The 22,184-nt window shown below is 43.2% G+C and overlaps 1 protein-coding gene across 2 annotated transcripts in view; it reads right to left on the bottom strand.

The window, feature by feature from the left end:
* Nucleotides 1–35: 35 nt before the first annotated feature.
* Nucleotides 36–22,184, bottom strand: part of LOC117373290 (semaphorin-3F-like) — a 35,703-nt gene continuing 13,554 nt past the window's right edge. Inside the window, exons 3-18 of one of the 2 annotated variants that reach the window (XM_033969246.2) lie at nt 18,608–18,768; nt 18,450–18,512; nt 18,225–18,344; nt 16,558–16,651; nt 15,792–15,911; nt 15,559–15,701; nt 11,905–12,019; nt 11,751–11,820; nt 9,365–9,509; nt 8,127–8,349; nt 6,985–7,073; nt 6,875–6,916; nt 5,102–5,259; nt 4,961–5,028; nt 4,215–4,342; nt 36–4,086 (exon numbers count right to left, since the gene is read on the bottom strand). In XM_033969246.2, coding sequence (XP_033825137.1) covers nt 3,718–4,086; nt 4,215–4,342; nt 4,961–5,028; nt 5,102–5,259; nt 6,875–6,916; nt 6,985–7,073; nt 8,127–8,349; nt 9,365–9,509; nt 11,751–11,820; nt 11,905–12,019; nt 15,559–15,701; nt 15,792–15,911; nt 16,558–16,651; nt 18,225–18,344; nt 18,450–18,512; nt 18,608–18,768 — 2,108 coding nt within the window. In that variant the 3' untranslated portion in view covers nt 36–3,717. Of the gene's footprint in view, nt 4,087–4,214; nt 4,343–4,960; nt 5,029–5,101; nt 5,260–6,874; nt 6,917–6,984; nt 7,074–8,126; nt 8,350–9,364; nt 9,510–11,750; nt 12,020–15,558; nt 15,702–15,791; nt 15,912–16,557; nt 16,652–18,224; nt 18,345–18,449; nt 18,513–18,607; nt 18,769–22,184 lie in introns of both variants that reach the window. The other variant, XM_055222823.1, reaches the window with a different exon arrangement.

Genomic DNA, 22,184 nt, shown 5'->3' with positions numbered 1-22,184 from the left:
CCAGATGTTTATGTGACTCAAATAACTGTGGCACATTTAGAGTGAAGTGCTTTTTTATGTCTGAAATACAACACGAGACACAACAATGAAATATACAGTCTGAACGGCTTCCATCCTATTTTAAAATGTAATGTACAAACCAAAAATATGTTCATTTTTTTTCCCCAATGTGCAAAAAATTCTCAGGTTCCCTCGAAAATCCACCACCAACAAAAGTGCAGAACTGGAAGAAACACGCAAACGTCACGACTGTCGGTCACCGCGAGTCTGACCACATCAAATGGAATTAGCTTAAACCGAACGGTACAAAAACACCACGACTGAGAAGAGAAACAGGAACATTTACAACTTGCAACATATGGGCATGCAGCATTAGCATTAGCATTAGCATACGATTTGAACACAAAAGCATCACCACTTTACATTAGCATTATATATTACATTTAGTTTAAATAAGTCCAGGTTTAGCAGGAAACACTTTACTGAACAACACAGTAAAAGAGAAGCAAAGGGAACACGATGGAAACAGAAACAACCGGAGCAGCTAAACGCGTGATGTGGAAAAATATATATATAAGTCCTGGTCCTTATTTCAGTTTGATTTTCTGCCTATTAAAACACATTAATAGGCTCTGTGCACATTAGCACGCTAGCTGTGTCTCAAAGCTAACACTCACTTTGATTAAAATCAAAAACTTAAAATAAACAACCTTTTAAAACTCAAATGAAATAAAATTAAAACTACCTTATTGTTTGTAAATGTAGAATGCTTAATTCTGTGGTGTTCTTTTAATATTTATTATGCATCAAAATTAGCATTAGCATTAGCGTTAGCATTCAGACACAAACGTGTCTCTTTCTAAACACAGACGTTCATTTTATTTGTGTCGTGTTTAACGTGTCAGTGACGTCCACCTGCAGCTCCCTGTCCACCCTCTGACCCCTGACCTCTGACCCCTGTCCACTGTCTGCCCTTAACCCCCTCACCCTCTGACCCCTGACCTCTGACCCCTGTCCACTGTCTGCCCTTAACCCCCTCACCCTCTGACCCCTGACCCCTGTCCACTGCCTCATCTTTTAATATTTATTAATTTTAGCGAGACTCGTCAAAAACCTCAGAGATAAAACTGGACAGGAAGTAGTGATGCTAACGGTGAGGTAGAGGGCGCTGTTGTGCACAGAGTCTATTGATTTTATGAACATAAACGACACAAACTTTTAATAAGTGCCATTTTTCACAAACTGCTTCCCCTGACGAGGGACGGGCTGTCGACCTCTTTATAAAAACAAAAATCTTGTCAGACAATTTAAACCTATGAAATTTGGTTAAAATTTGATTAATTGCCGATAAAAGGATTATTGTTGTACTTAAACGGCAAAAACACATTTAACAGAAAATGTGGCTGTTTTTCTGGGTGATGTTTTATATCAAATGACGAGGAGCTTTTACTGTGGAGGGGAGTAAAGTGCAACGACTTCCTATTTTCAAAAACATGACACAAGAGCCACCAGAACAAACATGTCACACACAACCCCGGCGACGCGACCCCGGCGACGCGACCCCGGCGACGCGACCCCGGCGACGCGACCCCGGCGACACGACCCCGGCGACGGGGCCGCGTCGATGATTCAGCTCAGCCTTTGTACAAAAATGTGTTTTTCTGTCCATGTCCACTGTGTGACACATGTCCACTGTGTGACACATGTCCACTCTGAGACACATGTCCACTCTGAGACACATGTCCACTCTGAAAGTTGAGCACAGCCGCTTACACTGCAAAAAATCTCTCAGGTTCAGTTAATTATTTCTTGACGTTTTCTCTTTTGTTTTTTTTTATAAAATAAAGTTTATTTTTCTGATTCTGTTTGAACATGTGATTTATTTTTTGCAGTGAACGACCAAAGTTTCTCCAGTGAATTGATCTGAATCTGAACAGCCACATGTGAAAGACACATTGTGTAACATTTGTGTAACATTTGTGTAACATTTGTGTAACATTTGTGTAACATTTCTGGCAGAGGGTGCGCCACCTGCTGGTCTCTATGAAAACGTTTTTGCTTTTTAGAATGCTCCGCAGTGTGGCATTATACATGTTTATCCAGCTTCATCTCCAGAGTTCAGCCTTTGGAGCTGTGTTTGTGTGTTTGAGAGTGGGAGACTTTACATGAGAGTCTACGGTCTGTAAAAAGCTCCAAAGACTAAATCCAAAATGTGAAACAGCTGCGGCTTAAAAACAAAAATAAAAGTCTGTAACTCAACAAGAAAATCAGTCCAGTCCGAGAGTCTGTGGAGAGCAGCAGGTGTCAACGCGGCGCCAGAAAATGTACACAGTGCGTCTTTAATCCCACTAAAGAGCACAAACCTTAAAGCAGCAAAACAATAAACAGATGAAGTAAAAATCAAATATACAAATCTTTACATATTTTAGATCGATCTGACATGAAACCACTGACAGTGTGAACCGCACGAGCAGAACGGCCACCGGGGTCAGGCCTGTCACCGCGAGAAACACAATCATCTCTAGAATAATATCTATGTGGAGTCATTATTCAATAAAAAGAGGGAACTATATTTTTCGTGCTAAGATTTGAGATTTTCTGTGTCTCATTATAAAGATAAAACTTTAGCACTAAACTCCTGTGTCTTTTATTTAGTGCAGCTCTTTTTTTAAACCATATCAGTGTTTTACAGATTCGATCCAGACACTTCTCCAATAAAATGTGAGTCTGGTCCCTGTTTTCAAATGATGATTGACAGGTGGATTAGCCAATCAGAGACACGCGCCGTCCGCATCGGAAAAAATTAAGGAAAAAAAATCTCACAGAGCTGAAAAACATGTTGGATTTGTGCAGAATCACTGAGCGAAGTTTAAACTGTGGAAATGTGATTTTATCTGTAAACCAGAGGCGACCAATGAGCTGCTTCGTTTCACATGTGTCACTGAAATAAACAGATCTGATTGGACGAGGACCAGACTGAGATCAGTCGACTGGACAAATTGATGTAGGAGAGTTGTAGGAGTGTAGGAGAGCTGTAGGAGAGTTGTAGGAGAGCTGTAGGAGTGTAGGAGAGTTGTAGGAGTGTAGGAGAGTTGTAGGAGTGTAGGAGAGTTGTAGGAGTGTAGGAGAGCTGTAGGAGAGTTGTAGGAGAGTTGTAGGAGTGTAGGAGAGCTGTAGGAGAGTTGTAGGAGAGCTGTAGGAGAGTTGTAGGAGAGCTGTAGGAGTGTAGGAGAGTTGTAGGAGTGTAGGAGAGCTGTAGGAGAGCTGTAGGAGAGTTGTAGGAGTGTAGGAGAGTTGTAGAAGTGTAGGAGAGTTGTAGGAGTGTAGGAGAGTTGTAGGAGAGTTGTAGGAGTGTAGGAGTGTTGTAGGAGAGTTGTAGAAGTGTAGGAGAGTTGTAGAAGTGTAGGAGAGTTGTAGGAGAGTTGTAGGAGAGTTGTAGGAGTGTAGAAGAGTTGTAGGAGAGCTGTAGGAGTGTAGGAGAGTTGTAGGAGAGTTGTAGAAGTTTCCAGTGGACAGATTTAATTTCATCTTTTGCTAAATCAGACCTGGACACTGACGGTTTACACAAACATTATGGTTTATCGTTTAGTTTATACAGAATGTCGCTCTTCAGAACGTGCTCTCGTGACAGGCCTGACCGTGACCCTTCACCTCGGGGGCGGAGCTGAGACATGAGTGTGTGTGGATCCATCTTAGTCCAAAATGCTGCGTTGGGCTCTAGCCCAGACCCTGGTCCTGTCCCTCCGTGTGCCTGCGGCTGGTGCGTTTCCTCTGCTGCTGTTTGGGGCTGAGCTGGTCCCAGTACGACTGACAGTACTGGTTTATCAGTCTGATCTCCGGGGGAAACGGCGTGGACAGGTGCGGCTGAGGATGAGGAGGGTGGCGCGTTTTGGGCTCTTCGTCTTCGTCTTGACCGGTCAGAGCTAAAACTATATCCCGGTCCAAGATGCGGAGAGCGACGCGAGCCACCGTGTGTTTGAAGTTGTTCTCTGTTGCGAGGCAGTGGTACAAACCCGCGTCCGATTGGTTGAGAGATTTCAGCAGGATTCCGTGGTTGGTCTTTAAAACGCCCCCGACTCGGTTCAGCTGGAAGAAGAAATGAATCACGTTGAAATAAAGGACAAAATGTAAATATATAGATTGCTAATGCTAACGTGCTAATGCTAACGTGCTAATGCTAACGTGCTAATGCTAATGTGCGCGCTGTAGCTCACCAGTTTCCGTTTGCCTTCGCGTTGGTAAAGCCATTTGACCGTGGCCTGAGGAGAACGAGGCTGACACTCCAGAAACGTGCTGCTGCCCTCCACCCCAAACTGCACCGTCTCCTTCAGCCGCTTCTCCACTGAAACACACAAAAACGTATTTAAGAGTCACCGAGGAGATACTTTAAAGCCATACTGTGAGACATTCCATGGCTCTTTGGTTGCTATGACACTCGCGGTCAGAATTCCTAGTACACAACTTGGCTCCAAATGCTTTGGTGACAAGCTTCATTGGTCTTCATGGTCTGTCTACATCTCCAAAGCTCAAAACGCTCTGTTCCACCTTGTGATGTCATCAAGTTTTCAAGTGAACTCCTCCTTTTACCTTTAGTTTAGTCGAGATAAGAGACAACTCCAGGACTGAAATGATTCTATAAATGAAGGTGTGTGGAGTTTAAAAGCACAGTGGAGCACTTCCTGTATCACCACATGATGACATCACAAGGTGGAACAGAGAGTTTTCGGTTTGAGGGAAGAACTCAGGCTAAATCTGCAGGTTTGTGTTAAACATGTGAGAAACAAAACACAACTCCAGGTCTGTGTGTGACGAGGAAACGACGTTAGAACAGATCAGAGAATAAAGGAACATGGGGCCTTTAAGTTAATATGGGCCTTTAAACTGGGCCTCGATGGCGTCTGGGCCTCGATGGCGTCTGGGCCTCGATGGCGCCTGGGCCTCGATGGCGTCTGGGCCTCACCTTTAGCATTAAAACCTCTGCACTGTCTCAGTGGATCTCCATGTTTCACATCCTGTCGTCTGCTCCTCCTGAGAAAACAAAACCGTGAGAATAATCTGGAACGTATGGACCTAAACAGCACATCTGACCCGCGGCGCCGACCTCTTGGTGGACGGGGTGAAGGCCGAGCAGCTCTCCCCGTCCCAGGCGCAGTAAGGGTCCCGGGCAAGGCAACAGTCGGAGCAGGCCCGCCCGTACACGCCACAGCGGTGCAACGACACCTGGGTCAGACCCGCGTCCGACGACACGTACAGCTGTTGCTAAAGGAACACAGGGGGCAGAGTCGGGAAGTTTAACAAAACACAACGGCACAACATGTGTACGCACACACACACACGCACACCCACACCCCCACATGTACACGCACATGTCAGGGCCTAAAGTCGAGCGACGCTGCAAACTGTTCAGATGTTTCTCCTGTTTCAGTCGTTTCTTCTCGTTGAGCCTCTGATGTTTCATTTGGACTGATTCATGTTTGAGTTTAATCTTTAATCCACTATTTTCAAGACGCCATTTTGTCCATAAATCCCTGTTTTCACCTCCACTGTGACACGCCCACTGTGACGTCCGCTCTTCCTTCTCCAGTTTTATTTTCTTAATCGTTGATACTCGTAGGATTCTGCAGCGTCGCGTCGTCATTTTGGTACAAATGTATAAAAACGTGCTGCTGTAGTGCGACGTGCCTCTGTCCATAGGGGGCGCTACAGCAGGCGGCGCTTTAGTGTGACGACGTTTACGGCGACGTCAGCTCCACTGGACACCACAGTTTTCTGATGTGAAAGTCAGTAGATTTGTTTCTTTTCTGAAGTGTTTTTAGTTGAATTTTGTGATTTAAAATGTGTAAATTATAACAGAGATGAGAACCATAAAGACTCAAGCTCCATAGGGCTGGTTTAGGGCGAGACGCTGCAGGTGAATATGAAGAAATCTCACATTTAGCAAATTTGATTTAATTAAAACTGTAGAAAAAAATGTAAGATAAAATTTGGGACATAAAAATCTGAAAAACGGACAGACCCGGGTTTAAATATATTTTGTTTACAGAAGGATTTAAGATTTTATTTAGAGTTTGAGTAACTGTTAATACTTCTGTTTTGGACAAGTTCTATTTGCTGCTTCTTATCATTTTACAAACATCAGGCTGTTCATGTCTCGCACGTCTCTGTCATTTCAAATCTACAGTTTCACATCAGCAGAGGAGACGTTTATTTTTCTTCTCATCATTTTGTCTTTTATCAGAGCAAGTTTACGTCTCTTTATGAAGAAAAACATAATGAGAAGTTCTTTAAAAATAAACAAACCACAGCGGCCTCTGAGTGAAAAGGTCAGAGTGAGGTCAGTGAACGGGACGCCCTAAATACTCGGCGTTTGGTCCGGGGGCGGGGCTGTAGTGTTGTATTTTATTTCAGACGTGTCACAGCTTCATTTAAAGTTCAGTTGTTTTATCATATATTTATAATAATCTTTGTTTATTTAAGAGTTTCTTTTGTCTAAACATTTCAGCTCAAGACCCAGTTAGACGACCTGTCCCAGAACCTCAAACTCACCTGTTCCCAAACTGAACCCTGGTCCTAACTCCGCCCCTGTCTCTGACCTTGACCCTGATCCTAACATCGCCTTGACCTGATTGTAAAAAAACACATTTGTGAGCACATCATGTTTTTCCTTTTGCCTTTTCTGTTCAGTGTCACTGTGTCTGGGACAAAATGTCGCCTCTGACGCATCAACAGAAAGTAAAAGAAAAAACAAATGCATTTTTGTTATAATTTTAGCTCTAAAAACACTGTAAAAAAAGTGTGTTGCCACGGTTACAGCAGAACATTAAGTCCCGCCCCCCTGGACCAAACCAGTCCACAGCAGTAAACTCCGTCTTACTCGTTTGGATGAAAGCTTCATTGTCTTGACGGCGGCTCGAGTCTGAAAATCAAACATGAATCAGTGACATGTTTGTTTTACTTCTGTTTGTGTTTCAAATCCAGACTCACCCGAAACACTTCCACTTCCTCCAGGGTCAGCACCTCCATCGAGGTCGGGTCTTTGGGCAGAACGATGACCTTCTGCACGGTCCCTCGATCTGAAGAGGAACAAACGAGATCAGATTAAACAGATGTGTGTGAGGTTTTAGCTTCAGCATCAGGGAAACTGTGAGAATCTTTTCTGACAAACCAAAACTAAAAGTCTCAGGCTCATTTTAGACGCGGTCACTGGGTCATTTTTATAAACACTTTCACTGAGACTGAGAAAAGTGAAGCGCGATATCGAAAAGTACAACTGTGTCTCATGGAACCACAGTCGCCCCAAGTTTCCCTGATTTTATTTGCAACATCTTTATTTTTATATATTTTTTATGGTACCTGCATTTTCCTAAAAGTTCCTAAAATGTGTAAATAAAGATTAGAGAGGCACCGATGCAGCTCTTTTCATTTTCGATACTGATTTCGATACTAAGGCTTTTAAGCATCTACCGATATCGACCGATACCAGAGCAGAAAACAGACTTTAGTTACACGGCAAAGATAGTTTTATTACATCACTTTATCTGTCCAACCAGGATATCGACTGAACCGATATTTTGGAGCCGATACCTGATCCAGCAAATGTTCACGGATCAGCGCCAATGTTTGATACCAGTATTGTATCGGTGCAGCTCTAAAAACATTTCTTTTGTAATAGAGACTGTAGAACACACGTCAAACTCAGGTCCGGGGGCAAATCTGGCCCGCGATGTAAATATATTTGGCCTGTGAGATGTGCTTTAGAGCCGGTATAATTTATTTTATTTAAAAAAGAAATTAACACTACTAATGTGTGTTTATTTCAAAGTTAATTTCTCAAATATTTGTAAAATCAAACTTGAGTTGTTCCAGATTTTGTGTTTAAGCAAAATTAAAGTTTGTTTCCAAATCAGGCGCAGACATTTTTCATTAAACATTAAGTCTGGCTCATAAATTTGACTTAGTTTTTAATTTTGGCCCAGTGTGAGTTTGAGTTTGATCCTCCTAAACAGAATTAAAACAGCTTAAATAAAAATCCAGCATAAAAACAAACAGAAATTTAAAATCAGTCCACAGATTTACCTTCAAAAGTTCTTGTATAAAGTTAAAACAGTTCAAACTTTTCTCCTCACCTGTTCCCAAAAACAGCACCTCGTATCGTCCGTCCACCGCGTCCACCTGATCCACCACCAGAGCAGTGTAACGGTAATCCACCCCCGTCCTCACCACCAGGGGGCGCCGGTGGATCGGGTACACGGGGTGGAACATGAGGGGATGGGCCCGGATGAAATTCACAGCCTCATCTGTGAAGTTCTTGGAGGAGCGGATGCCTGGAGTGAAGGTTCCTCCCGGACACTGGGAAAAACAGACACGGATCATCTGGGAATTCTCGTTTTTGAATTTTAAAGAGAAATATCGAAACAACAACAACGGATTAGGAAAAGGATAAACTGCAACTTTCAACAAAAACACTTAAATCTGAAGTGACAGGACGTGTTTGTACAGATCTAAACTACAGGGTGAGACGTTTATGACATGAAGATTTAGGGAGGAGGCCCCGGGGACGACCCAGGACACGCCGGAGGGACAGTGTCTCTGCTGGGGACGGAGGAGCTGGAGGAAGCGTCTGGGGTGTGGGAGGGCTGGGGGTCCCTGTTTAGACAGCTGCCCCCGTGACCCGGCCCCAGATAAAGGGAAGAAGATGGACATTTTGCTGTTTGTGAAGGAAATAATACGACTTAAAATGGCCGCCGTTGTGATTGACCAATGTGTCCATTCATTTTTATTCATTTATTTATATATCGTTATTTTATGGGCCAAAACAATAATAAAGAAATAATAATAATATATAAATAAAATGAAATAAAATAACATAAATAATAAATTAAAATAAAAACATTTATTTATGACATTATTTTAAGAGTCCAATGAGAGAATCAGACTAATAATAAAAAATAAAAAATAAAATAAAATAAAATAAAATAAAGAAATTTACTTAAACCATTTATTTATATATAATTATTTTAAGAGCCCAATGAGGGAACCGGACTCTTTCTTATGAGCGTCCTGCAATAATACAAACAAAAATGAGTAAAACAATAATAATCACAATAAAAAATAAAATAAATAAATAATAAATTAAAAATAAAATCATTACAATAATAATAATAATAATAATAATAATAATAATAATAATAATAAGCAAAATAAAAATAAAACAATAAAATAACAATAAATAAATAAAAAAAACAATTGAAAAGATAAAATAAAATGATAAATAAAATAATAATCATTAGTGCATTCGTCCATTTCAAACATTAAACACAGGACAGTTCAGTTTCAGTGTTTGAGATCATCAGGTCCCACATACCGTCCCGGGCCGGGGGTAGGGGATCTTGCCCGTGTACTCGGTCCACTGGTAGTTGTGCCCGTGCTTGTGGGCGAAGGGCCCGTTGAAAACATTCCGGATGTCGGACATGGAGAACACGCAGACCGCAGAGCCTTTAAACACGGAACTACAAAACAAACAGATATTATTACAGAGACGTTCAGTGACAGGAGGAATGTCACTTTAAAAACCACAAAAATGTAGTAATTAAAACTGAAAGAGCATCTCTGGTTCACGCAGGTACGAGCGCGGTCATGATACTAAAGACTCGATACTCGAAACCGATACCACGATGAGAATAAAAACACTTTAGACGACACAGTGTGATTTTCCACGTTAAAACTCCTATAACTGTGTCTTATATCTGTGTGATCCCCCAGTGTCAGTAGGTTCATAGTGGTCCTGGTTTAGTCCTGGTTTAGTCCTGGTTTAGTCCTGGTTTAGTTCTGGTTTAGTGCTGGTTTAGTCCTGGTTTAGTCCTGGTTCAGTCTTAGTTTAGTCCTGGTTTAGTCCTGGTTCAGTCTTAGTTTAGTCCTGGTTTAGTCCTGGTTTAGCCCTGGTTTAGTCCTGGTTTAGTCCTGGTTTAGTCCTGGTTTAGTGCTGGTTTAGTCCTGGTTTAGCCCTGGTTTAGTCCTGGTTTAGTCCTGGTTTAGTCCTGGTTTAGCCCTGGTTTAGTCCTGGTTTAGTCCTGGTTTAGTGCTGGTTTAGTCCTGGTTTAGTCCTGGTTTAGTGCTGGTTTAGTCCTGGTTTCATTTCTGTCAGTGGGACTTTGAGTATCGATACCTGCCAAAAATAAATACATTTGTCCATCACTATATCACGGTTCACCTTTCGTGGTCTCGCTGTTTCGCAGATTTTTTTTAGTGCAGTTTTACATGTTTTTTTGTTTTTTTTACATCGTCTGAACGTGCATTGTGTCGTGCGTCCTGATTGGCTGTTGGACTGTAGACCATTGTGTCGTGCGTCCTGATTGGCTGTTGGACTGTAGACCATTGTGTCGTGCGTCCTGATTGGCTGTTGGACTGTAGACCATTGTGTCGTGCGTCCTGATTGGCTGTTGGACTGTAGACCATTGTGTCGTGCGTCCTGATTGGCTGTTGGACTGTAGACCATTGTGTCGTGCGTCCTGATTGGCTGTTGGACTGTAGACCATTGTGTCGTGCGTCCTGATTGGCTGTTGGACTGTAGACCATTGTGTCGTGCGTCCTGATTGGCTGTTGGACTGTAGACCATTGTGTCGTGCGTCCTGATTGGCTGTTGGACTGTAGACCATTGTGTCGTGCGTCCTGATTGGCTGTTGGACTGTAGACCATTGTGTCGTGCGTCCTGATTGGCTGTTGGACTGTAGACCATTGTGTCGTGCGTCCTGATTGGCTGTTGGACTGTAGACCATTGTCCATCAGTCTCCTCCGTGCCGTGTCTCCTGTCCAGTACAGAATGTGTTCAGACAAATTTACATAAACGTTGGATCTCAGTGTGACTCTGAAGTGCTGTACGTTTGCAATTTGTTTTCTCCCCGACAAAACCCACAATGTCGATGAAACGTTCTGCACCGACAAAGACGCCTACGAAGGTTTGAACTTTGAGAGAGTTTAAACGAGAGAGAAATGTGAGAAAATGTTAACGCCTGTGTGAGAAAAGTGTATAAAGTGTGTGGTGAGGAAAAAGAAAAAAAGAAAGACAAGAAAGAAAGAAAAAGAAAGAAAGAAAGAGAAAAAAGAAAGAGAAAGAAAAAGAAAGAGAAAAAAGAAAAAAATGAAAGAAAGAGAAAAAGTAAGAAAGAAAAAAGAAAGAATAAGAAAGAAAGAGAAAAAAGAAAAAGAAAATGAAAGAAAGAAAAAGAAAGAAAGAAAGAAAGAAAGAAAGAAAAAGAAAAAAGAAAGAAAGAGAAAAAGGAAGAAGGAGGAAGACAAAGGAAGAGTGTGTGAGAAAAGTGTATAAAGTGTGTGGTGAGGGGTTTTACAGACAAAAACAGAGAGAATAATGTAAAAAATAAAGATGATACTTATTTATTTTTAGAACCAGGGACCAGTGTACAAACAAACTTGTCTTGCCTTAAGCGTCTTGCCCAAGGACACAACAACATCGTTCATTTGTGGGAGCCGGAATCGCACCGCCAGCCCGAGGGTCAGTGGAAGCGACCGCTCGACCGATGATGTTAACGACGAGAGCGGGATTTGAACCTCCAACCTCGGATCAGTGGATAAACACCAGCTGAACTACTGTGTGGCTTTTGAAAAACATGTTTTTCTCGTGTTTTTGCCCTCGAGTCTTTTCCGTTTATGTTTCATCACCAGTTCATAAACGAAGAACGACAGAAACACTCCCTAAAAACGCCACAAATATGAGACGTCTCCAAACCACTCACCCGGCGGTGGTGAAGAGCGCGTACACCATCGGGTTACGCTCGTCCTGAGTGGGCTGAATGAACACGTCTCCTGTGGGGAAAAAAAACGAGACAACAAATGAAAATGGCCGCCGCCCTCCCCCTCCGTCAGTCTCTGATCTGATTGGCTCCTCACGTAGTTCGTCGAAGCGAGTCTCCACGCCATCATCCCCGATCACCGAGCAGATCAGCCGCGCTTTGAGGAACGTGGTCCAGCGGTTCACCAAGGACTTCTGCCCTCCTTCATCGTTCTTCATCACGAACGAGAGAGAGTCACAAAGAGAAAGAGAGAGAGAGAATATGTCACAAATAAGAGAGAGAAAGAGAGAGAATATGTCACAAACAAGAGAAAGAAAAAGAGAGACAAAGAAAAAGAGAGAATATGTCACAAACAAGAGAAAGAAAAAGAGAGACAAAGAAAAAGAGAGAATATGTCACAAACAAGAGAAAGAAAAAGCGAGAGAAAGAGAGAGAATATGTCACAAACGAGAGAGAGAAAGTCACAAATAAGAGAGAGAAAGAGAGAGAGAGAATGCATCACAAAAACGAGAAAGAGAGAATATGTCACAAACAAGGGAGAGAAATAGAGAGAATACATGACAAACAAAAAGAGAGAGACAGAATGGAGATCAGGGTTTAGTGATACAGATTTAGATTTTTTTTGTGCAGTATTTCAAATGACATCACGACATTTTCCAGGTGTTTGAGAAAAGAGCGACAGAAAACACTCGTTAAACGTGCGACTGTCGGACGGTCAGGTCTGAGGACAACTGTTCCAAAAAGTTTGAACACGTAAATGTTGATTTGTACATCGGCAAAATAAAAAAACAAGTTTTTTACACTTACAAATATATCGTTTTACAATTACAAATATCGTCTTACACTTACAACGTTGTAATTTTACATGTACAAATCTGAAAATTCCGCTCTCACGCGTTGTGAGACATTCGTTGCTCTGAGTTTGTCTCAAAACGATTCGACTGAAGTTCGTCGCCTTTATTATTCTCCTTTTAATACATTTATTTCAGGGTAAATTGTGTCGATAAAACCAGTGCGACAAATGTTATTTACAGAAAATGACATGTTAGCATTAGCTACTGCCTTAAGCTTTTATTTATTATATTATAGTATCATAGCAACCAAAGAGCCAATCAAACCTGTTGCTAACGCTAACAGGAGCGACCTCGGGGAAAGAATGACCTGATTTGTCTGTTATTAATGTTCAGATCTTGATTTACAGACACAATAGTGAAATAAAAACCCCAGGATCATGTAGAGGGTTAATACGAACATTTAAGACCAGAATGAGTCTGACAGACGCAGGGACAGACAGGGGACACAGATAAAAAAAAACAAAAACTAAAAAAAAAACCCAAAAAACCCCTCAAAATAAAAAAAAAAAAAAAAAAAAAAAAAAGTAAAACAAAAAAACTCCTCAAAATAACAAACAATAAATAAATGAAAGCAAAATAACAAAAAAAAACACAAAAAAATCTATATAACAAATAATAAATAAATGAACTCAAAATAATAAAAGAAAAACTTAAAATAACAAAAAAACAACAACAAAAAAACTCAAAATAACTGGAAAAAAAGTCAAAATAACAAAAATAAATAAATAAATGAATTCAAAATGACCTAAATTTAAAAAAAAAACCCAACCTACTCTCAAAATAACTAAAAAAAAAAAACAACCTAAAATTACCTTAAAAAATGAGATAAAACATTTCTGATTTGTCTGTTATTAATGTTCATATTTTGATTTACAGACACAATAGTGAAATAAAAACCCCAGGATCATGTAGAGGGTCAATACGAACATTTAAGACCAAAATGAAACGTTTTTATTATTTTTAGTTCAGTATTTTTCAACAATAAAAACTGCAAGTGACTAAATGCCAGTTAGGTCAGTTTAATGCCCTGCTGTGAAACATTCCAGGCACAGTTCCTCGGAGACAATCACTGGCACAGCGCCCACTAGAGGAATTATATAAACAACGACGAGTCCTGAGAAGTTTGCGATAGTTAAGACTTTAGTTTAAACAGCTGCAGAGAGAGTCGTTTAGGAAAATCTAATATAAACAGCTCAGTTTTATACAAGGATTAAACTCAGAGGAACCACTCTGTCCTGTGTGAAGGGCCCCACTGACACACAGGGGCCCATATCACACAGGGGCCCATATCACACAGGGGGCCCATATCACACAGAGGGCCCCACTGACACACAGGGGCCCATATCACACAGGGGCCCATATCACACAGGGGCCCATATCACACAGAGGGCCCATATTACACAGAGTTAAAGGGCCCATATTCCTCTGTTCTCGTCACACACAGACCTGGAGTTGTGTTTTTTTGTTTCATTCTCACATGTTTCACACACAAACCTGCAGATTTAGCCTGAGTTCTTCTCTCAAACTGAAAACACTCTGTTCCACCTTGTGATGTCATCATGTGGTGATACAGGAAGTGCTCCACTGTGTTTTTAAACTCCACACACCTTCATTTCTAGAATCATTTGGATCATTTCAGTCCTGGTGTTGTCTCTTATCTCGACTGAACTAAAGGTAAAAGGAGCTGTTCAACTTGAAAACTACCACTTGATGACATCACAAGGTGGAACGTCGCATTTTGAGCTTTGGAGATGTAACAGACTAATAATAAAGTGACTCAAACATGTGTGAATGGAACAAAACACAACTCCAGGTCTGTTTTTTGATGATCGAACAACATTATAACATGGATTAAAGCTACAAGGGTCAATGTTATGTAATATTGGACCTTTAAACGGCTCCTTGTTGTTGTTTACTGCTGTTACCACGGCGACAATATTAAAAGTCTCACCTTTGAATGTGAAAAGCCCGTTCACTGTCTGTAAATCCCTCAAATATCAGTTATTTCAGTGTTTTAAACGAAGCTAGTCCCTACATTCTACTCAGAGCAGTTGAGCGTTTGTTTACCCGTTGCTACGGCGACGTCACGGCAACGGCCTCAGAGCAGTGATACAGACTGTGATTTAACTGTTGCCGGAACTACTTGTGCGTTATGCAGATTTAACCGCAGACTGTACAAAGAAATGGACTGAGTGAGTGCGACTCCAAATGAAGCTCGACGAGGCCAGAGCAGTTATAGCATCAATCCAACCTGTTGCTAACGCTAACGGGAGCGACGCCGGGGAAAGAAGGCGCCGGATTTGTCTGTTATTAATGTTCATATCTTGATTTACAGACACAATAGTGAAATAATCATTGTAGAGCGGGTTAATACGAACATTTAAGACCAAAATGATGCGTTTTTACACAGAAAGTGGAAGTGCACACATGATCACTTCCTGTTTGGAACGCGGCGGCTAGCAGGTTAGCTACGTGCATTTATATGAACAGACTATGGTCACAGTCTACAGTAAAAACTCGGGGCGTCAGTATCGTACCTGCTCAAGCGAGTGTCTAGTTTTGAGAATATAATAATATGTATAACAGGTTTTTGTCGACGTTTGACAGCCCTGGATTTTAATTTGTGCATCATTTCTTCTTCTTCAAACCCTAAACCCGTGTGTGTAAACCCGTGTGTGTAAACCCGTGTGTTTAAACCCGTGTGTGTAAACCCGTGTGTGTAAACCCATGTGTGTGTAAACCCGTGTGTGTAAACTCGTGTGTGTAAACCCGTGTGTGTAAACCGTGCGTGTAAACTCGTGTGTGTAAACCCGTGTGTGTGTCAACCCGTGCGTTTAAACCCGTGTAAACCCATGTGTGTATGGGTCCCTGGTTCTCACTGCTGTGTGGGGCCTCACCAAACACACTCGTCCGACTCGGGCCAGGACACTGGGGCTGGCTCCGTTTGAGTCCAGACTCTTCTCCCGGAAAAAAATGTAGAGTTTGTCATCGTTCCGTTCGGCGCTGTCGGGAATCTGCTGGATCTCCACAAACACCGGCTCTGGGGGAATGAAAGGGCGGAGCAAAGGGAGGAGGTTAAGCCTTTAATCAAAACGTTCTACCCGCACACGCTCACACACCCCTCACTTACCGTTGAGCCACCTCGAGTCGTACTGCTCCGTCCTGATCGCCGTCCTCCCGCCCATCGTCCTGAACAGCGCCGCGTCTGTGCTCATGAAGTCGATGTGGACGCCGGCGTAGAGACTGTCATCTGCCGACAGAACACGAGCGACGTCACGGCTCCAGGTCAAAGGCGTTTTATGGGTTTAAAGTGCACGGGGCAGGTTTTCAGCGGTTTATAATTATTACTTTGTGGGACAGTATTTAACAAACAGAGGCCGACGTTTATGTTTGGACGAAAAAGAAAAACCTCTCCCTCTGTCATCAACACATCCACCTTCATCCACCTTCATCCACCTTCATCCACCCTGCGGACATGCCTTTGTTTACATCGCCGTTTGTAGGTAACACTTATGGAATCACTAGAGATGCACCGATACGATACTGGTGTCAGATACTGGTGCCAATATTGAACATTTTGATCTATCAGATATCGGTTCAGTCGATATCGGTTCATCCTGTTTTGGTTTATAAATCGGTCCAAAACGTCTCATCATATTTAATTTGTATTTTTAAAACCTGCTCTGTCGTTACTTTTAATGATAAATAACTTTTTAAAAAACACATTTGGATCATTTTTACCTCATGATGTTTGTGTTTTAAATAAATAAATGCTGTTTAAAGCCAAAATATCGACATTAACGACAGAAAAAGCCCCGACAAAAGCCATAAAAAACAGAATAAACAAGTCCAGATTTAGTTGGTGTGTGTTTTGGTGTGTGTCTGCTGCTTCTCACTGATCAGAGTGGCCACGTTCTCCTGTTTGGGATCGTACGAACATTTTCCCTTCCCAGAGTCCACATAACCCGGGACCAGTCGAAACAGGTAGTCCTACAGACGGAGAACAGAAAAGAGAGAAAAAAGAACTGAAATCTCACGAGGAACCAGAAGAAAAAACATGAACAAATCACTGTCCCCCTGAGTCTACAGTAGAAGAACCTGACCCTACAGAAGAACCTGACCCTACAGCAGAAGAACTTGACCCTACAGCAGAAGAACCTGACCCTACAGCAGAAGAACTTGACCCTACAGCAGAAGAACTTGACCCTACAGCAGAAGAACCTGACCCTACAGCAGAAGAACTTGACCCTACAGCAGAAGAACTTGACCCTAAGGCTGAAGAACTTGACCCTACAGCAGAAGAACCTGACCCTACAGCAGAAGAACTTGACCCTACAGCAGAAGAACCTGACCCTACAGCAGAAGAACTTGACCCTACAGCAGAAGAACTTGACCCTACAGCAGAAGAACCTGACCCTACAGCAGAAGAACTTGACCCTACAGCAGAAGAACTTGACCCTAAGGCTGAAGAACTTGACTCTACAGCAGAAGAACCTGACCCTACAGCAGAACCTGACCCTACAGCAGAAGAACCTGAACCTACAGCAGAAGAACTTGTCCCTACAGCAGAACCTGACCCTACAGTGGAAGAACCTGACCCTACAGAAGAACTTGACCCTACAGCAGAAGAACTTGACCCTACAGCAGAACCTCTACCTACAGAAGAAGAACTTGACCCTACAGAAGAACCTGACTCTACAGTGGAAGAACCTGACCCTACAGAAGAACCTGACTCTACAGAAGAACTTGACCCTACAGAAGAACCTGACTCTACAGAAGAACTTGACCCTACAGCAGAAGAACTTGACCCTACAGCAGAAGAACTTGACCCTACAGCAGAAGAACTTGACCCTACAGTAGAAGAACTTGACTCTACAGCAGAAGAACGTGACCCTAGAGCAGAAGAACTTGACCCTAAGGCTGAAGAACTTGACTCTACAGCAGAAGAACCTGACCCTACAGAAGAACCTGACCCTACAGCAGAAGAACCTGAACCTACAGCAGAAGAACTTGACCCTACAGCAGAACCTGACCCTACAGTGGAAGAACCTGACCCTACAGAAGAACTTGACCCTACAGCAGAAGAACTTGACCCTACAGCAGAACCTCTACCTACAGAAGAAGAACTTGACCCTACAGAAGAACCTGACTCTACAGTGGAAGAACCTGACCCTACAGAAGAACCTGACTCTACAGTGGAAGAACCTGACCCTACAGAAGAACCTGACTCTACAGTGGAAGAACCTGACCCAACAGAAGAACCTGACTCTACAGAAGAACTTGACCCTACAGAAGAACCTGACTCTACAGAAGAAGAACCTGACTCTACAGCAGAGAAGCTTCAGTAGGTCAAATTACAGGCCAGATCTGTGGAGAGGCGACCCTATTCACACTAAGAATGCATTTTTTCCAAGTCTTTTTTGAGCCTAGTATTGAATAAACAAACAATAGATCATTTTAATGCCAGACTGTGGAACCTTCCAGACAAAGCAAAACAAAATCCACGAGGAAACCGTCCCATGACACAGAACAGAGAGGTCAAAGGTGAAGCGTCCGTGCTGACCTCCGCTCTCCAGCCCCGGTTGATGAAGGTGCAGATGGGCTGGTACGCCCCCGTCCCGCAGGTGTACAGGTGGGTGCGGTTCCACGGCTCTATCATCCGTACAAAGTTGGCACATTCGCCCTGAGTAACAAAAGAGACTCTTAAATATCGTCTTTGTCCTGCCAACCTGCCCCACTCACGAACAGCACGAACGGCAGGAAGCAGCAGGACGGAACACGATCCTACCTGTTTTCCTTTTCCCGTCATCTGGCACTCTCCCTTTCTCTTCGCTGACGCCGGCCAGTGGATCTGAGGTACAGAACAAAAGGAGGATTATTAGATTTAGAGACTTAAGGCTTGTAGCAAACAGCCCGGATTTAAGAATGAAAAGCATTTGTACACACGATGAGGGGCTCCTTGTTCACGTTGTGCATGTCGAGGGCCACCAGGTACTCCCGGCTGCCCAGGTACAGCCGGCCCTGGTCCTGGTCCATGTGCAGGATCCGGTAGTCGCTGGTGTTAAAGGAGAAGCTGAAGGGCCGCGCCGCACGAGTGTCCATGAGCTCTGTGTGGGGACAGAAAACACTTTACCTTTAAATCTGCATCAACCATTTTAAAAACAAGAGTTTAAATGAAGCGGATTAAGGAACAAGTTCATTCTCACGTTAGTCGTGTAGAAACGTGCTAATGGTGAAAACAGCTCGACTCGCAGCATTTTCAGAAACACTTTCGCTTTTAAGATCTGAATATTTGATGTGCTCAGACTGAGTTTAAGTCACAGCCACTCGGAGGTGAAAGCAGGTCCCCGGGGAACACGGTCAGTGGGTCTGAGAGCGAGCGCCGTGGATGAGGCCGCGCTCAGCCGAGCAGAACCTGTTAAGACGCGCCGCGGACCAAAATGGGCCTGTGTTTTGTTCTGTTTAAATCTTCAATTGAGCCAGTTTCAAATGTGCAGCTGCTACAAAGACAAATGGGCCGCGCTCGAAGGCGACGCGTCCGACGCTACATCAAATATGTGTCGTATTAAAAGCAGCTCACACATCTGCGACGGGCCGGCCCAGCACATGTGCTAAAGACAGCGGCTTATATAATGACAAATGTGCAGTGAGAGGCGGCTTACGAGGATCCAACAGGAACACCAATCTTTATTTACATCAAAGGGCGGCCATCTTCCCCTTTGGGGTCAATGTTAACAGGATGCAGTCAAGGTGCCACTAAAATAAACTATGCAACGGGATCTCCGGCCCGAGCGGGACGGGGCCCGGGAGGAGGGCCCGGGAGGAGGGCCCCGGAGGAGGGCCCGGTTCTGTTCCTGAGGTAAACACAGGATAACAAGCTCCAGAGTCCAGGGGCCACAGTGGATTCAGTGAACGAGCTAAATGTGGTCACACCCCTTCACATGTGTGTGTGCGCCCAAAATAACCAACAATGCACAGCCATCATCCGCTAAACATGCAGCTATACACACACAGATATACACACACACAGATACCAGATACACACACACACAGATACACACACACACACACACAGATATACACACACACACACCATCCCCCTGGGCCTGTTCTGATGCAGCAGGAAACACTGGGACGGCATTCGATTGAAGTGGCATCACTGGACCAGGTCAAGTTACAACATTCACACACACACACATGGGCGCACTCACACACATATCCACACACACACCCCAACTCTCTCTCTCTCACACACACACACAGTCGCGCACACACACACACACTCTGTCCCGTGTTGCCCTGGCGACAGGAGGAGCAGCTTGAGTTTCTGCGTGTTACTCTGTCTAGCAATGATGACTAATGATCTGCCAGAGCTTTTCAAGTATGAATAACTGTGAAAGAGACACAGCAACGAGAGAAACAGAGGGAGAAGAAGAAGACAGAGACAGAGGACAGAGACAGAAGAAGAAGAGCACAGGGACAGAAGAAGACAGAGACAGAAGAAGACAGAGACAGAGACAGAGGAAGAAGAAGAGCACAGAGACAGAAGAAGAAGACAGAGACAGAGGAAGAGCACAGAGACAGAAGAAGAAGAGCACAGAGACAGAGCACAGAGACAGAAGAAAATCCAAAGTTTTAGTTTTTGTTTGCCGTCGGGGGAAGTGGGCGGGGAAAGGGGGAAGTGGGCGGGGCTTTGGACGTCTCTGTTTCCCACAGAAACGGCCCAGGTCCAGTAAAACGTCACTTTACAGGTGTGGAATTCTACGAGTGAAATATTTACGAGGAAGTTCAAGTTCAAGACTAAACCTGCTTTTAAAAAAACACAAAAACACGGAGCAAATAAGCAGGTTAGAGGCGGGACCGGGGTCAAAGGTCACGTTAAACCACACTGTTATAACTACGGGATCGACACAGGACTTTTCCTCTGTAAAAAACACAAAACATCTGCTTTTGTCTCAGTGGATCAGAGTGACACCGTTTACTCATCGTAGAACTAATATTAATTCTGTTTATTTTAGTTAAAGAGCAGGTTCTTTCAGTTTAATTTTATTTTACTTTCTTCTTCTTCTACTGTCACGATCTCGTTTTATTTCCCAAAATCACAGGCGTCAGATTTAATGTTTTATTTTACATTTTCACAGCAGATTTTCACTTCATATTTAATTTTGCACGGAAATAAAAATAAAGAATCCAGTTAAATCTGTGGAAAACGTTCAAACTGCACTCGCTTCACCTGGAATGTTTCGCAGTGCGGCATTAAACACACCTCGGATACGACACAATAACACATTTTGAAGCACGATTTATCGCTACAGAGAAATACTGCGAGAAACAAGAATATACAGCAAGAAAATCCCGTTAAAGTATTTTTAAAAAGACAGTTTCTTTTAAAAAACACGAGCTGCAACAGATAAACAGACGAATGAAGCTGGAATTGGCCATAGAAGTGATGCAGTCTCCCCTCTGCAGCTAAAATCGTATCATATTATAACTAAAATAACAAAAACCGGACCATTTCTGCAAAAGAAAAAGCCCCACGATAAACACTGGACCCAAAACACACAGTTCCATCCATAAACTGAAGCTTGAAAGTCCATGTAGTGATTATATAATATTATCACACGAGTTTTTACTGAGGAAAAAAAAACATTCCTGCGGTTTGTTTCCATAGAGACAGAGACAGGTAATGCCACACTGCGGGACAACCCAGGCAGAGGAATAACTCCACAGCAGAAATAAAAACACGGTGTTGTTTTTGCAGAGTGAGCACAAAACGTGTGACTAAAGCCTGAGTTCTTTTCCTGAGCGTCTGTTCAGGTGTGAGCTGCAGATCTCTGTAATCTGTGAGCTGTTTGGGATCAAAGCTCCGCAGATGTGGAGCGTGAGTCTGTCCCATTAGATCCAACAACACGGGGAAAACCACAGCACGATCTGAACCTCGAGGCGAAAACGTTTAACTCCTCCAAGATCATGTTACTTTTATGATCGAGTTTGAATCAGACACTTCTGCTGTTCCAGACGCCCGAGGATCATTACGTTATAATTTACACGTTTTAAATCGATATCATCCACGTCACTGTAAACGTCGCATGCTGTCGGCGCCCCCTATGGACAGCTGCGCATCACAGAGGACGAGGAGACGAGAGAGGACACGAGAACGAGACGAGAGAGAAGACGAGGAGCTGAGAGAGGACATGAAAAAGAGATGAGAGAGGAAACGAGAACGAGGAGCTGAGAGAGGACATGAAAAAGAGATGAGAGAGGAAACGAGAACGAGGAGATGAGAGAGGACATGAAAAAGAGGAGATGAGAGAGGACATGAGAGAAAACACAAGAGGAGACGGGAACGAAGAGACGAGAGAGAAGAGAAGACAAGGAGATGAGAGAGGACAGGAGAACGAGGAGACGAGAGAGGAGACAAGAGAGAAGACGAGGAGCTGACAGAAGACACGAGAACAAGAAGATGAGAGAGGAGACGACAACAAGGAGACGAGAGAGAAGATGAGGAGCTGAGAGAGGAGAC

Source organism: Periophthalmus magnuspinnatus, chromosome 7 (genome assembly GCF_009829125.3).
Source record: "Periophthalmus magnuspinnatus isolate fPerMag1 chromosome 7, fPerMag1.2.pri, whole genome shotgun sequence".
NCBI lineage: Eukaryota > Metazoa > Chordata > Actinopteri > Gobiiformes > Gobiidae > Periophthalmus > Periophthalmus magnuspinnatus.
Note: the sequence above shows the minus strand (reverse complement) of the source record. Positions and strands in the feature narration are given on the sequence as shown.